We start from the raw sequence: 16346 nt of genomic DNA, 5'->3' as shown, positions 1-16346 counted from the left end.
GTAGGCACGCGCGCCATTTTCATAAAGCCTCCCGCTCGCGGCGGGGGTTTTTTGGGCATGCATACAGTGTTTGTGTGTAGGGGTGCATGCATGACAGCAGGCACGCGCGCTACCTTTATAGTATTTCCCGCTTTTACTGGGGAAGTGTTTATAACTGTGGGAACAGTGCTTGTGTGTAGTGGTGCATACATGACAATAGGCACACGATCCACATTTATGGGGCGTCCAGCTTGAGCTGGGGAAGTATTTGGCACTGTTTGGACAGTATTGATATGTGGGAATGCGCACTTTAGTGTGGACACGTGACCCCTTAGTGACACAGGCAGAAAATGACTCTTTTTGTGATTTCTGTGTGTTGCCATTAAAACGGCGTTTGATTGCAGGTGAGCGAGTTCTGTGACTGGCCCATTGACTGCTGTACAGACATTTCCAGCCGCCTGTAAGGGGACTGGGTAATGCCTTGCAGGAACCACTCGTCCAGCCGGCTGCGGGCGGGTTCTTCCGGAGAAGACCAGTCGAGCCCGAGGTCTTCCACGGCTTTGGACAGGATGCGGACGATCTCTGAGTCCATGCTGGTGCCCGTGCTCGTGTCCGCTAATGTCGACGGCGCGGGGTCGAAGGCCGAGCCCGGCCAGTCGTCGGATGCAGCATCAATGGAAAGGCTGTCATCCTTTTCACCGTCGTCCCCTGAAGCGCCGAACGAGATGAGACCCACCGCTCCGGAGGGGTGCTGGTCTGCCTGCGTGAATTGAACTGGCGGCAGGGATTCCTCGGGTGGTGGTGAAGCACGCGGGGACTGGCCCGGCGTGACGTCACTGAAGTCCGCGTGCTCTGGCGGCCTCCTTTTTCTTGCGCGGCTCGAACAGAGGGGATGGCAGCACGGTGGTAGCAGGCTCGTTCGCGGCGAAGGCAGCAAAGCGAGCGCGCAGCTCGGTGAGTCCCAGGGAGTCACATTCGGGGCATCCGCCTCGAGTGAGAGCAGCTTCTGCGTGGTCAGGTCCCAGGCAGCGAGCGCAGAAAATGTGACAGTCCCTGTCAGGAAGAGGGCCTCTGCACGAGGCGCAGGTCGAAGGCATTTAAAACAACGCCTCGAATTTGCTCTTTTACTAAATGACAAAAAAGCGTCGCAGAGGCGAACACCTGCAAAGTAACTTAGTAAAAGGATATCAAGGTGATGCGCGCCGGATGGCGTAGCAGAAGGCTTTGAAGGTGGCTGAAGGCGCCGGCGTCCTCGTAGCAGTCCTGCTGTAGGCTTGTCGATGGTGGGCGAAAAGACTCCAATAATCCGGAGGATCCAGCGAAGAGAAGGTCTTTGCTGAAGGAGATTAAATCTAAAGAACTCTCATGACGGGGCGCCTAATATATAGCCTTAGCCACGCCAATCTTGGCGGGCTCTGAGCGCGCGGGCGTGAAGCGTGCTCATTGGTTGCGCGTTCAGAGTCGCCCCGTCATTGGTTCGAGCAAGTTGCCGCAGCACAGCCAATGACCGAGCTGCCTCGCTCATTGCTGTCTGCTGTGCAGCTGCAATGCATTTTACATAAAGACTTCAATATTTCTTGAGAAACGGAGTTTTCCCATAGCGTAAGCTACTTACGCAATAGGAGAGACCTCTCGAGAGGGAACGAAATTTATTGCAAGCAACATTTAAATCGCAAATATTATTTAGATAGATTTTTCCAGGTATTATAGATTCTTGGTTCACCGTTTAGACTTTTAGTACATACTTTACTAATAGGTTACATCTGAAGTAGCTTAGTTAGGCCAAATCTGACCACAGATGTTTAGTTAATAGTAAATATATTAGAAAACAGTCCTTCAGAATGAATCATAATAACAATATATTTTACCAGGTAATAGTAATTCAAACAATCAATTAAAATAATTAATCAAACTCAAAGCTATCAGTGGACCAAGCATAATAATATAATTAAAGTTGTATTCCAGTCAAACATTTACCAAACATAAGAAATTCAAATTGTATACCTGGTAGAGTAGAAACAACACACAATGTTTTCTGTGTGGGTCTTCTGGCTACAGAGACCTGGTAGAGAAAACTACACACAGCAATTGTGAGGGATATCTGACTACAGACTCCCCAATTCCTTTGTCATCTCTCCTTAAATACCAAATGTTTCTATTGTTATTTCAGATGTGTGTGTTTGATGTTATTCAGGATTTGGATTTCTATTTAGGGGTTTGAAGGTAGATCTTTGTAACTTGTGATTGAGTAGGCTGTTTGATGTTTACAAAGAATGCACCTAATCTGCATACAGCATCTGGTCTCTGTGAGAGATCTGGGAGGGGTATGTCCCTGATAGAATGCAGTATTTTACTAAGTTCTTAAACCTTACTTGTGATTTGCCTTTGCTGAAAGGGAATGAGACCATTTTACCAGTTGTACTGAGACCTCTTGAATGTTACCAAACATGTATGATCTGAAAACCTTTAACATTACAGAACAGGATAAGTCAAAGTTTTTTGGTGACCTGAGGTGAGAGAGGGGGCAGATGTGAATGAGATTTGTGTTTTATGGTCCTTGCTCAATAGGGTGTGTTGTCTCAGGTGGAGATGCTCTTCTGTGTTAGAGTTTTATTAAGTTCTCGCAGAGTTCTTTGACTTTTACTGGAAATAGTGCCTTTTGGTGTAGACATTCTTGTTCCAGCCTTACACAGTCATGCTGCATTTAAAATTAGGCCATTGCGTCGTTTCAAGTTCTGGCTTTCATGTGTGTGGATGTTTTTTAAATGTCAACTGGTATTACTAGTTAGCTGTGACATAATGTATGATGCCCAAAGGCATAGGTGTCTTATTCATTGTGAAACTGTGTTTTTTTTTAATGGCATGAATCACACTGAATTCCTAGACTTTAAATGCATGGCCCGCCACTGCTCATCCACCAGAAACAAGCAGACCATTTGCGGGAAGAAGTTTTTTTTTATGTTTAAGGGATAGTTTAAACAAAATTGAAATTATGTCATTATTTTCTAACCCATCTTGTTCCAAACCCCTATGACTTTGTTCTAGACCTTATTCACGCTACGGCCATATTTGATTTTAACAGGAATTACAACAAGGCTGTGAGGGATAGACTTAACAGTACTGCAGTTTGAAGTGTTTTTGGATCGTTCCGTGGACAATACATTGATAATATATCGGTATGAGAAAATTCAGCTGACAAAAATCTCCAGACAAGATTAGTGGAAAATCAGTGTGATCTAGGAGCTTTATACCGTTCGTGCCATTGAAGAGATGGTAAATTTATCCCTCACAGCCCTGCACCTTTTTTCCATACAATGACAGTGAATGGTGACCCTAACATCTTGTGTTGCATGGATGAGGGGGAGTAAATAATGAAGTAATTTTCAGCTGGGTGACCTATCCATTTCAAAGTGGACAATGATTATGAAAGTTTTTGGTAGAACATGGTCAGGCATTTGTTTCTTTGGATCCACTAAAGAAAGGTCTCTAAATAAACCTAAAAATCACAACTGCTAAAACTACACAAGGACATCTTAGGACAACTGTGGTGTGAGATGCAGAACATGAGGCAAGTTACTTCAAATGAGTTAATAGACTTCAAACAATTGGTTCCATAGTTAATCAGTATAGACTTGTCTGATAAAGCTTGAAAAGCTTTTGTGCCTAGTACAACAGCATCAAAATACTACCACCATAAATATTAGCCTTATTCACATGTGTTAACAACAATAGCTTAAACAATAAACTTTTTAAAGTTACAAAAAAAACTCATTAGTTTGCAACAGGTGGCTAGCTTATCCGTTCAGAAATCAGTCACACACTATGTCCCTAAGCTTGATGTTAAAAATAAAACAAATATAAGATGCGCATAAACAAAACAAGATGCATGTGCTAAAGTCATTAAGTTTTAATGACTTTAAAAAAACTCTTGCGTCACTCAACTCTTAAGTGACACCTACAAACATTCTGGACAGTAACCTGTGGCATCAAACAACCTTAAAGGGAAAGGGACACTACTGGTTGTCAATGGATCATTAGTGAAGAGTTATGATGAATCACTGAACTGTTTCCTAGTGAACATCACAGTCAAAAAAACAAATTGTATAGAATAGATAACAATCAACATAGCAGAAAATGCATTTAATAGTTCAAGTTTCATTGATTAGTGTTGTGCAAGGATTAATAAAAACAATTGCAAAGTAATGAAACATATGTTTTTAGTTTTATTAGTTTCACATTCCCTAAAACAATACAATAAAACTGCCAAAAGGAATACGTGTAAACATAAGAGCATGATAAATTGAGCACTAAGATAGTGCATAACAGTCTATTTTGGTTTTACGATTTATAAGCAGCATGAGTTCTCTTTGTAGAGAATTTATCACATTTTTATCAAATGTTTGGGCACAAGATGCTAGGAATTGTCTTTCACAGTTCTCTGCAAATCCCCACTACCAAAGGTTTTGAGTTAGCTTTTATTTCATCATACAAGGATAGAAGGTCCCGTTCTTACAGAAACAGGAATTACATTTCCATGTTAGCGTCTTCGTAGAAGAATATCCCAGCTCTCTCTCCATCGCAGTGCAGCGAGCTCATTTGATGTTAACGCTGGCTGACCATAAGTGAGAGGACTTAAGTTGTGGTAGGACACATATATTGAACAAAGCGCTGCCAAAATAACACCAGCAAAGGCTCTCTGTTGAGCAGGGGATCTGCGAAACAACATCATATAAAGATGTAAGCAAGGAGAGCTGATTCACCCAAAAAAGAAAATTCTCTCATCATTTACTCACTCTCATGATATCCCAAGTGTGTATGACATATCAGGCTGCTTGTTGTGGAAAAACAATATATAACGTATGTAACCTTATATCTAGTTAACCAACTTTAGCTAAATATCTAATGTTAAAGTTATTACCAGCAGCTCTGATAACGTAACTTTCTTCAGCATCTGAGGAGCAAGTTCAGCACAGGTAAACACTTTTGCTTCATCTCTTTGATGGCTCACAGGACTCGACATTAATGCTTGGGACAAGTGTATTTTTAAAGAGAATTTGACTTGCCCGACCGGACAATCTGACTGATTAAAACATCAATAACAAAACAAATAACCATGTATATATTTGTGATAGCTTTGGCCTGTGTCACTTATTAGAAAGTTCATATTTTTATTCAGCTGTTGAAAGTATAGTATATTTTTCAATATTCTAGTATGTTTCTTATATATCAAATACTTATATGAGTTTCCTGGCCTTTGTGTGACCCAGGAGAGAGCATATGAGGTTACTAAAAGTGTTGATGCTGCAGAGGCCACAAAGAGCACCCAGCTGTAAAAAAATAATGACACTAAGGACCTTGAAGATAGACTAAATCCAAGTTTCTACCAGTAAAAAGATATCAAAAGGCTCTGTGAGATAATGGTGGCAAATAGTATCCATTGGTTACAAAAATAATGAATGGGCACAGAAATGAGGTAATGCCAGATAACAAACTGTATAGAAGAGGAGGTTTTGGACTAAGACAGTCAGAACGGACAGCTGGCCGGTCTCATGTTTGTTGGTGTTCAATAAACTACAACTTTGGCATCTGGAACTCAAGACTCTGAGAGTTTTCTTACAACTTAGAGAGATTCATCGTGATATTCCACGACATATCTTTGGCGCCCAACTCGTGGGGCTGGCATTGAGGTCAAGGGGGCAGAGGTCACTGGTGGGACGGCTTGCACGAATCGCACAGAAACACCGGCGCCAGAAACTGAGGTAAGCATCTTTGCTTAAGGTGTTTTTGTGTGATCTGTGGTAGCGAGTCCCGGTAAGTGGCTTCCTAAGACTTTTGCCAGTCCGGACATAGAATAATTTGAACTAATTGGCTAAAATAGAGGCGAGTTCCAGATTTCAAAAATAGGGGGGTGGGATTGTTTAAAGAGAGTTTAAGAAAGTTTATTTGAAGAAGGTAGAAAAAGCCTGGGGGTGAGTCGAGAAGCAACGCGCGTGAAAATTCCCGGTTAGGTGCATTTATTCAAGGTTTTGCCAGAAGAGTGGCTGAAAATCCTGTACAGGTGAAAATCCTAACACGGGTGGAGAAGTGAAAATTCGCGCAAAATTCCTCCAGGTGTTAGATTAAGTTATTTATTGCAGTGTTTGACGGAACCCGGACTGTGCAGAAAACGGGGAATTGTTGAACTATGTACATGTTTGAGATAATGAATAATGTACATGACTAACTATGTTGTTGGTGCATGTGTGCTTGCGGTACTAAATGCGCTGTTTTTGTGTTTATTCAAATGCATGATTACAGTGTTGATGATGTATTGTGTGCAGAGGCAGAATAATACAGAGAATCAGGTGCACAAAGGAAATGCTAAATGAGAGCAAAAGTGGAAAATGAATTGAAACAGTGAATTGAATAAAACAATTGTTGAAAAAGTATAAAGACGCAAAATGGCACCTGCTTCTCTGATATCTCCCTGCCTTGCTCTCACTCACTGGTCAGCTGAACGGACAGCTCTGTGAGTGAGGGGAAGGGGAGATTCAGAAGAGAAAAAATAAAATAAATTGGGAAAAAGATAAAGAAAAGGCAAAAAGTTTTCCATTACAGTGAACAAGACTAGAGAAAAATGCAGAGACAAGCAAGTTTTGTAAAGTTGGAGATCAATGCAGATCTGAAGAGTGGGAGAGAGAATTGGAAAGAGCGCTGATAGAGTTAAAGGGAATCAGCGATCATTTTTGGAAAGAATCAGAGTACATAGATTACGCAGGGCACAAGAGAAAATTAACTGCAAAAAAGAAGGAGTTAATGAGAACCTTAACTGAAGTGGTGAATTTAGGAGAAATAGAACAGGAGTGGCCATTTGTTAACTGGTTGGATGTTGCTGTTAGGAACATAGATCCTAAATTATTTGTGGATCACATAACTACACTCTGTAAAACAGGCCATAGAGATGAGATAGATATATATACAGGGGACATTTGAAAGTGTCAGTCAAGGAGGCGAATATTCCTTACCGGTTCTTGAAATCTGAAGTGGCACATTATTGGGAAACGTTGTTTTAAGAGGGCAGACTTGGATAGGGAAACATAGATATGCATGATATAAAGCAGAATGCAAACCTTAAGTGTGTATTGCTAATATAGACATAGATAATGATGCATTACTTATGTGAAAGCAATGTATTGCTCATGTTGAAATACATATGTAATCAAAAATGAAAGTATAATGCATGATAAAGCAAATAATTAGAAAAATGAATGCATTAGTTTAAACACTTGTGACCATGCTGTATGTATAAGAAATAAGTAATGTATAATCATGTTATCCAGTTTAGACTTTGTACCCAAGATGTATGTATAAGTAGTATGTGAGGTATAACCATGTTTTAAGAAAAGTTTTGTAATTCACAAAATAAGATTATACTAACAAACATAAAGCATGAATAAACAAATAGTTGGTTTTGAGAAGAAATAAAGTGAAACCATATAAGCAATAAAAGAAGGAACATAAGCAAATAATAAAATAAAAGAATAAGAGAAAATATAAGTTAAGAAAATAAAGAGGATAACAAAAAGAGTAAAAAGAAAGAAATAAAAGATAATAAATAAATATAAGGGGAAGAGATAAGAAATAAAAATAAGTATAATAAATATATAAATAAGTATTAGTAGTAATAAATATTTAGCTTATTTAGTTGGATGTTATCCAGAAGTATAGTTGATAAGACTCGGATAAATGAGCACAGTTGTTGATTTTTCATTCATCTCTCTCTTACAGTACGCTGGAGACTGAGTGCTGGGGAAGAGAGAAGGGAGGGGCTGCTAGAGTGAGAATAGGGAGCTGTAAAGGAGGGCTTTGAGCACGCACAGAGAAACAGAACAATACTTTTTTTTCCTTGTCTCAGTTTTCCTCCTGAAGCAGAAATAATAATGTGGAAATAAGATGTTACTGAATTTGAGAGGAGACTAACTGAGAGGAGAAAAGAAATCGAATTAAAAAGATTAATAATAGAAACACAGGGAATTAGTGATCATTTCTGGAGTTATGAACAAATTAAATACAGTCAAAAATGTTAAGGTGATTTTTAATAGGGAGAGTAAAGGAGAATTAGCACCAATGTAGAAATTGTCTTGAACAGAGACCCAAAATGGATGTGACCTCTGTGGGTGGAAGTACATGAGTTTTAATATAAAAAGAAGTAACAGATATAGCAATCAACCACTGTAAATAATTAGTGTTTTTTATGGAAATAAAGGAGAGGGATAAAAAGAGGAGAGCAAAAGGAGGGGCAGAAGTAACAGGTTTGTTTTTGTATAATATTTTTTGAGAGCTCTGTGTTTATAAAGGCCTTGTGTTTGTAAAAAGTGTGAAAGGTTCTGTGTTTGTGAGAGAATCTGTGTTTTAAAGTATGGGAAGTATGACTGAAGTGTGATTGTGTATGGAAGTGTATGTTATATGAGCCCTATAAATATCCATCCAGATAGAGAGGTTGATCCTTTGCTGCATAACTAATGAGGAGTATGTATGCAATTTACATAAAAGAAAATCTATTTAGACTATTTTCATCAATAGAATGTTCCAAATAATTTTTCATCAATATAAGAGGCAGAAGAGATCTTATGATTAAAAACAAAGAGGGCACTTAATAAATATTATGATTGTAGAATGAAAACCAATGATAAAAAAATATATGTGTATGTCTGTGTATGTGTGTGTATGTATAAGGATAAATATAATACAGTATAATACAAACAAATAGCTTTAAAACAAAAATGTGCATGAAATCAAAAAGTTAACCCTTAGCGGACTGGACAATGTTTATTCTTGGGCTGTTCTTTTCATGTCATGAATGAAGCCTGATGTAAGATTAACTAAACTGAGCGGGAGCAGCTGTTGAATGGACATGTGTCAGATCATAACTCCTTTTATATCAAAGTGATGAGTAAGAATATTTAGATTATAAAAAAGTGATAACTTTAAAGTGATTGAATTGCATTTGGGAAATCACATTATCTGGACAAACAATAAAGCTTTGAGTCGAGTGTATTGCGCTAAACTAAAGTCAAATAAGTAATTGTATTTTAAACCAAGGTTGTATTTAAGATAAGTGTTGTTATATTAAAGCAAATGGCAAAAGAGGACCAAAGATATGATAAAATAAGAAAATTATATTTTGTATCTTATGCAGTTAAACCTTAAATGTGAAAACTTCACATTCATGTGTCTGTTTTATGTTCTGTCTGGTTCAGTTTATGAGAGAATACTATTTTAACATTATTAAATTAAACACTAGAAATTGTTTTTGATTTTTCTATGATTTAAAAAATGTCTGGAGAACAATTTAAATGTGAGTGCAGCGTTGTCGGTGTAAACTTGATCAACCAACAAAAGATAGGCAGAGATTTTTTATTTTTGTTAGGGACTGTCTGATGAAGGCATTGAGGATGGCTTTGAGGGGAAACAGGCCTGTCTTGATGTCTTCAGACAGACAGAAAGGGGCCCCGACTTTAGAAAAAGATAGAAAGCAGATAGATAGCTATTTTATTTTTATTTTATTTATTTTTGTTTGGTATACACAGAATAGGTCTTGGTTGATCGTGGATACACTGAGAAGCTGCATTTGAGACTAAAATTAAAGGAAAATAAATTTAAGAATGATTTGGGTCATTTAAAAATTAGTCTTTGGGGCAGGTGAAGCCCATAGAGAAAGGTTAAGATTAAATTGAACATCATAACTTCCTCATATATGAATGTTAATATGTTCATATTCATGTGTCTATTCTGTGTTTCTTTTGTCATCATTATGTGTATGTTGTTTCACTAACTCATTCTGGAACTAGTTTCTCCCCATTGCAGACGGCTGAGAAAGATGATTTTATAGAAGTTACTAATGCTGCAGGAGGAAATCCGGACACAAAGAAGACTGAAAATGATGTGACTGATCTGATATATCCTCCTGCGCTCATTGCTGCTGGTAATCATTATTGATTTGCCATTTATAATGTGGATTAAAATTTCTCTGGAAAAGTTGATTTCAGTCTTATACGATCACTTTATGATTTTCCAGAATGCCATCAATGGGTTCAATGCCCGTGTCTAAATTGTTCTGAGGGTCTAAATTTAAATCCAGCAGCTAACCACTGATTTACTGATTTGAAGAGTAAATATTACAAACATGTGGCAAAGTTATAGAGTTACCTATTGGATGGGTTACTCCCCCAAATTTTCCAGAGAGTACCCTCATAATAAAGAAAAAAAAAAAAAAAGGAGCTTAGTGTGTGCTATAAAGTGCTGATTGAGTGTCTATTTCTATTACTACTATTTTAGTTTGCCATAGTTAATACATGAAAGTGTAATTTTAGAGGTATAATAGTGATAACTGTTAAAAGATGATGAAACATTTGGATAAAAATAAATAAATAAATAATGTAAGAGTCATGAGAAATTAAAAGTACGTAGTGTATCTTACTGAGCAATTATTTCAAAACACAAGAAAATAGATATGTTTTTAGATATGTTTGTCTTTAAGACTTTATTCTGTTTAATCTTTTACTTTTCTGTTAGTTTAAAAACTTGATTTATATTATTTTATTAGATAGAATGGAAGTTCCTTCACCTGAGAAAGTGTAAGAAATGGAGAAAGTAGTAATAATAAATTATTACTTAATAATAAAAAGGATTATAATATATTAATAATAAGATAGGTGTTGTAAATGTAAAGCTCTGCATGAACAGAAGGCTAAACATAAGTTGTATTGATTATATAGAGAATGTCGAAAAAGACATTGTGTTCTGTTTTATTAAAGATTAGAAGGTTATTTGTATGTTGTTTGAATGGACAGAAGAAAGTAAGATGAGAGTAGTTTTTGATGAGTAGTTTTTGTTTTTAAATGGTGTGAGATGAGAAAGTTTGAAAGCAGTTAATATAATCAGTTATTATAAATATCACTATTTTTACTGTTGAAGAATAAATTAAATGTATTATTGTGAAACAGTGTAATGCCCCACTCCTCACTCTCAGTCTAAAATTGATACGTGTCTGCTTGAAACAGAAACACAAGAGCAGAATTTGAAGAAATATTCATAAGTGTTTTATTTCATTTTATTTTGGTTTGATTTTATTTTTATATGTAAAATGATGTGCCTTGACAATAATGTTAGATAGAGTGATATGAAGGAGTTCAAACAGCTCTCCTCATCAATGATTAAAGATTTTATATATTCAGAGGGCAATCTAAAGTTAAGGGTTTATACTAAAGAAAAGAGATTAAGTTGAAAATTCATCTGAAAGAATAAATGTAGGTTCAAAAACTATCTAGAGACCATTACTGAATTGAGGTGATGTTTTTAATTAAGCTTCCTAGAAGCTTGAGAGGCTTTGTTCTGATGTTAGTCCCCACATAGTTTTGTGTAACATTTGCTGAAGTAGCAGAAATAAAACCTGAATGGAAATTAATTATCTATAAATGAGTTCAATTTTAGCATATTTTACTTTTACTTTGGACAATTTTAATAGATTGATGAATTTTTAATAATGCTTTTTGAATTTAACCATGTTTTGAATTGTCTCCATATTTAAGCATTTGTAGATGTTCCATTGGCTGTGTCGGTTCTCTGGTGATACTCCCTGAAAAGAAAATATCTGTTTACTGATACCAAATTATTAAGGATTGAGGACTGAGCAGCATCAAGACCAGTGGCAAGAGGTGACGACCCAATGACGGGTAAGACTTGACAATGGCATAAAAGGTTAAGCAACCAAAGCAGGGGCGTCACCACCCTGGAGACCTGACTAAGAAGGTTTGAAAGGGGTTTAAGGAAGTGGATGAATGCTCTTAGATCAGAAGCATCAAAAGGGAGGTCTAGAAGAGACCTGCTCAAAAATTTAAAAGTTCCACTTAACCCGACAGCATTTTAATAACCACTTTACTAAAATAACTTATCACAGTGTTAAATACTAAGCATTCTGTCACTGTGTTGTCAGGGGATCATACCCTGTGTAGAGGATTATTTATAGATTGGTTTTGGGGGTAAAGTTTTGAGAACCGTTGCAGACAAAGGAGTGCTTGACATTTTATAGAAGTATTAAACAAACATGGGGAATGTTTGTATGATAATGAATTTAGACTGGAAGATGATTTATTACTTTTTCTTATGCTTTAATTGAACTCATGTACATTGTAAAAGTAATGAAGAATGGAAAAGATACATGGTGGTGACTAAAGATTAAGATTGCTTGTCTTGTTTGTTTGTAACAATATAAATGGAATTAATTAAGAAATAGGGTGCAGGGTTGGCTACAATTGGTATAATAATTGAAACAACAATTTGTGAGAGGGGAATAATATAATATTGTGTGTTACCATTGATTAAATAAAAACCAGATGAAGTACTGATCAATGTAAATGGCCCAATGCAACAGAAAGACCAAACTGGGAGGAAATTGATTCCTCCAATGATATGTTATATATTTGATAATTATTTTATTGATTTAATACTCTGAATTACTCTGATATAGTCTGAAACTATGAAAAACAGCTTAGCTTGCAGGGAAAATTAATTAATGTGATACAGACATTGAGAGTCCTTGGGAAACAGGAGGAAATGAAATGTATGTGATAAGTGAATGAGTAGGGAGTTTTAAGATAAGGAACACCTGTGGTAGTTTACCTCCTCTGTGGAGAATTATAGCCTTTTTGTGAATGACCATGAAAAATGTTGTGTATAGATATGGGATGATCTAATGTTTTTAATTGGAACAAAGTCAGGCTATGACTGGCTCCTGCCTGGAGGAGGCAGAGGACCCATGTGTTATTTAGTGCAAGAAATGAGATGCAACAAATGTGTGTGTAGCAAATGACTCTAATAAGGGAAATCATTTAATATATTAAAGGGGTCATGACATGGTTTTTTTTATTGTATTATTATGTTCCCTTAGGTGCAATTATAGTATTAATATATTTTTTTTTAAGAAAAACTTTTAAAATCTAGTGATTTATGACCTTTTCCCACCCTGTTTCTCATCCTCTGATTCAAACAGTCTGTTTTGGGGGCGTTTTCCATTTAAGACTTCAGTGTTAACGCCCACTGTTATGATTGGCTAACGTCAGTGCCTATGTATCAATTATTGACGCCCCCAGCCAGAACAATATGCAAGTAAACTAAGTAAAAACACTGTGATTATTCATAATGAATGAAATTGCGCTTTAAAAAGTAGTTTAAAGTTTAAAATAGATTACTTACAGTTTGCGTCGTCGTTGTTCCCAGAATAGTCGGCACGGACTTATCTTTGAGCAACAGTTTTCTGGCAAAGCCAGCATCATATTGAGATTTGTTCTCAAAACAGTCATCCTTAAAATGTACAGAACAAACGCTTAAGTTAACACTGCCGTGACTGGGTCGTCCGCAAAAAATAAACTGCATCCATTTTTCCCTGACGTCTGGATCTTTCGGCAGCTTATTCAGAGGTTTTGTTTGACCACAGCCAGGAACAGCACATCTGTGTGGCATCGTAATTTTCCTGTGCACAAGTAGTCTCTGTCAGAGCTCGCTGTCCATCGACTGAACACTTGTGAGGCGCACGGCGATACTGAAATGAGCGTAATCTTGCGCTTAAAGCGTAGTTATCTTGTGCTGGAGGCGGTCATATGCAAACGCTGTTACGTCACTTCTAACCGACACGTCACTTCTAACCATGAATCCAGAACGAGCTGTATTTTGAGCTTGATTAAATAAATGATTCGTTTAGAATGGGGAGGACGTCTTAAAATATTAAACTTGCAGGACGTTTTAATGATACAAAGACCTCTTATATACCAAAAGATCAAGGCAAATTTGGTTTCTCATGTCATGACCCCTTTAACCAAATGAATGCAGAAAGTAATGATTGTTAGTTAATATAAAACATGTAAACATATGAGGTGATTACAGTGTTCTTTATGAATATAAAATGAAATAGTCATACTGTTGCCATCATTGAAGCAAGTTAGGACAGGATGACCCGCTGAAGGAGAGAAGGTGGAAAACAATTGCGGCCTACAATACCAATGAATAAGAAAGACATATTAATATGGATGTTATTACTGACATACTTGGGACAAGTGTTGCCCCCAATGATGGGGCCTACCAGAGAAACGTCCCAAGAAGGACCAGGATCACCAGATGAACAATTCTAAGAAAGCATACTGCAGAGTGGGTTCCCTACAATCAGCCTTGGGGATCTTGGATGGCCTTTCCAATGAAGCTGACCTAAAACGAAATACTCCAGAGCACTTGACGGACTGTATTGAAGAAACTATGAATATGGACTTCCCAACGATGAATACGAGGCAAGATTCAGACAAAGAAGAGCAGCAAGCACAAAACTAAGAACCCGAGGAAGAAGAAGATCAGCAGGAACCGGCTACAGAATCTGAGGAAAGAGAAGAGGAAGTAGAAGGACAAGCGAAAGTAGGGGAAGAGCACGCTGCGGCAGAAAAAGGGATTAAAGTGCCGCAGTAGAGCAGGAAAGCATAGAAAGTGACACGGAAGTACATGTCACAGAGGAACAGGACCAAGAAGGTGAAGAAGGAGAAAGACAAGAAGAAAGTGATCGTCCTGCTGAAACAGAATCAGAAGCAACTGAAGGAAATGAAACAGGCCAACAAGCACAGTTGTTCGAGGAAGAGTTGTGGCACATGGAGAAAGAATGGAAGCTCAAGGAGGTATTAGTGTTGATGATGCTGTTACTAACATATTTGGGACAGGTATTGCCTCCTATATAGGGCCTACCGGACAGGCGTCAAGGAAGGCCCAGACTCTCCAGGTGAAGGACTGTCACAACGACTATGGTATGATGAATTTCCTACAATTGACATCTCAGACCTTCAATGTTATTCCCCCGAATGAGCAGAGACTAGATAACATAGCACGAGAAATCAGAAAGAAGCTGAACGCCTGGATCACTAAACAAAGGTGAACCCGAAAAGCAAAGAATCTGGATAAGCAATTTGGCTAAGCAGAACAAACCGAAGAATCGGCCTCAAAAGACACCTGTCAAAATAATCACCCAAAGACTGAAAAAGCAAATAAATTTAGAAAATGATATGGAACCCATAGAGTCAGCAGGAACAGAGGAACTATTACAATATGCAAATCAAAATGACTGGTATAAATGGGCCAGATATACAGCTAAGCAAGCAAAAATGACAAACTGTGTAATGTGCTCACCCACTCCATTGAAAAAATTTGTAGTAGTCCCAAATCAGTATGATTATAAGCATTACGCTGAGTATTATGCCAAAAATTGTGGTAAAACAGGGAGAACAGTGTACTGCCCAGCAGAATGTTTGGCATTCTTGGGTCATCCGAATATGATAAATATTATAAGATGATAGGGTGGGGAGATGAAGGCAGAAAATTAGACAAATACGTGTGGATAATGAGAAAAAAGAAAGCACATTATCATATAAAATAAATCGTCAACTGGAGTATGAATGCTTTAACAAAACTAAAGGAAAAACGAATGTAGGACAATTTAAGGGCAATTGTGCAGTAATATGGCATTTAGATGATGAAATGTTTTTTAATAATAATGTGATTAGGTTTAGATTTAGATTGCTGTATATACATACATACCAAATAATACATCCCCAGAAGGAACTTTTACCCAGGCGATGAGGAAACTGCATGACCTGAGAAAGGAAGTTAAATCTAATGTAGGGAGAGATCAGCGGTTTGGGCAATGGTTTGATGATCTTTTTGGTTCATGGAAGTTGGGGCTAATGAAAATAGGTATAATAGTAGTTATGGGACTGACCCTATTTGCATTATTGTTATGTTGTATTATACCCATTCTGAGATCAATTATGACTAGAACGGAGGCTAAGCAAATGGTAGCCGTATCAATGATGACAACGCAAACAAGTGTAGCAACCAGACAATATACCATTGGGCCAGGATTGGATGAACTTGATGAGATTTACTGAGAAGCAATCAAGAAAATAACAATGTAAGGGGAATTTTATTTTTGAACACTTTTCTCATGTTTTTGATAGTAAGGGAGACAGCAAGACTATTGTACTTTCATTTTACATAACAAAATAGGTAGCATCTCAAGAAAGGAGTTAGAGGGTGTTTTGTTTGTTATTTTTGACATATTCCCCTATTATCAATGTAACCAATTACTTATTACTTATTGGTGAAGTATATCTTTAGTACACTGTATCTAACCAAATAGAAGTAGCATTTTTGATGATTATGGTTCCATATAATGTATATGTGAAGTTATTGCCAAGAGAAGACATATAAGAGCTATATTTGAAGACAGGAGCGACGAGCACCTCAGTGCTTGGCTGCAAGAGCAAATAGACTCAACTGGTGGTTTAAAAACCCGCTCT

The 16346-nt window shown here is 37.3% G+C and overlaps 1 protein-coding gene across 2 annotated transcripts in view; it reads right to left on the bottom strand.

Annotated features, from left to right (window-relative positions):
* Positions 1 to 4169: 4169 nt before the first annotated feature.
* LOC127637429 (protein O-mannosyl-transferase 1) overlaps positions 4170 to 16346 on the bottom strand; it is a 48955-nt gene continuing 36778 nt past the window's right edge. For both annotated transcript variants that reach the window (XM_052118491.1, XM_052118500.1), the window contains one exon: positions 4170 to 4691. In XM_052118491.1, the coding sequence (XP_051974451.1) occupies positions 4517 to 4691 (175 nt within the window). In that variant the 3' untranslated portion in view covers positions 4170 to 4516. The remainder of the gene's footprint in view (positions 4692 to 16346) is intronic.

The sequence above is a fragment of the Xyrauchen texanus genome, chromosome 4 (assembly GCF_025860055.1).
Source record: "Xyrauchen texanus isolate HMW12.3.18 chromosome 4, RBS_HiC_50CHRs, whole genome shotgun sequence".
NCBI classification, from domain to species: Eukaryota; Metazoa; Chordata; class Actinopteri; order Cypriniformes; family Catostomidae; genus Xyrauchen; species Xyrauchen texanus.
Note: the sequence above shows the minus strand (reverse complement) of the source record. Positions and strands in the feature narration are given on the sequence as shown.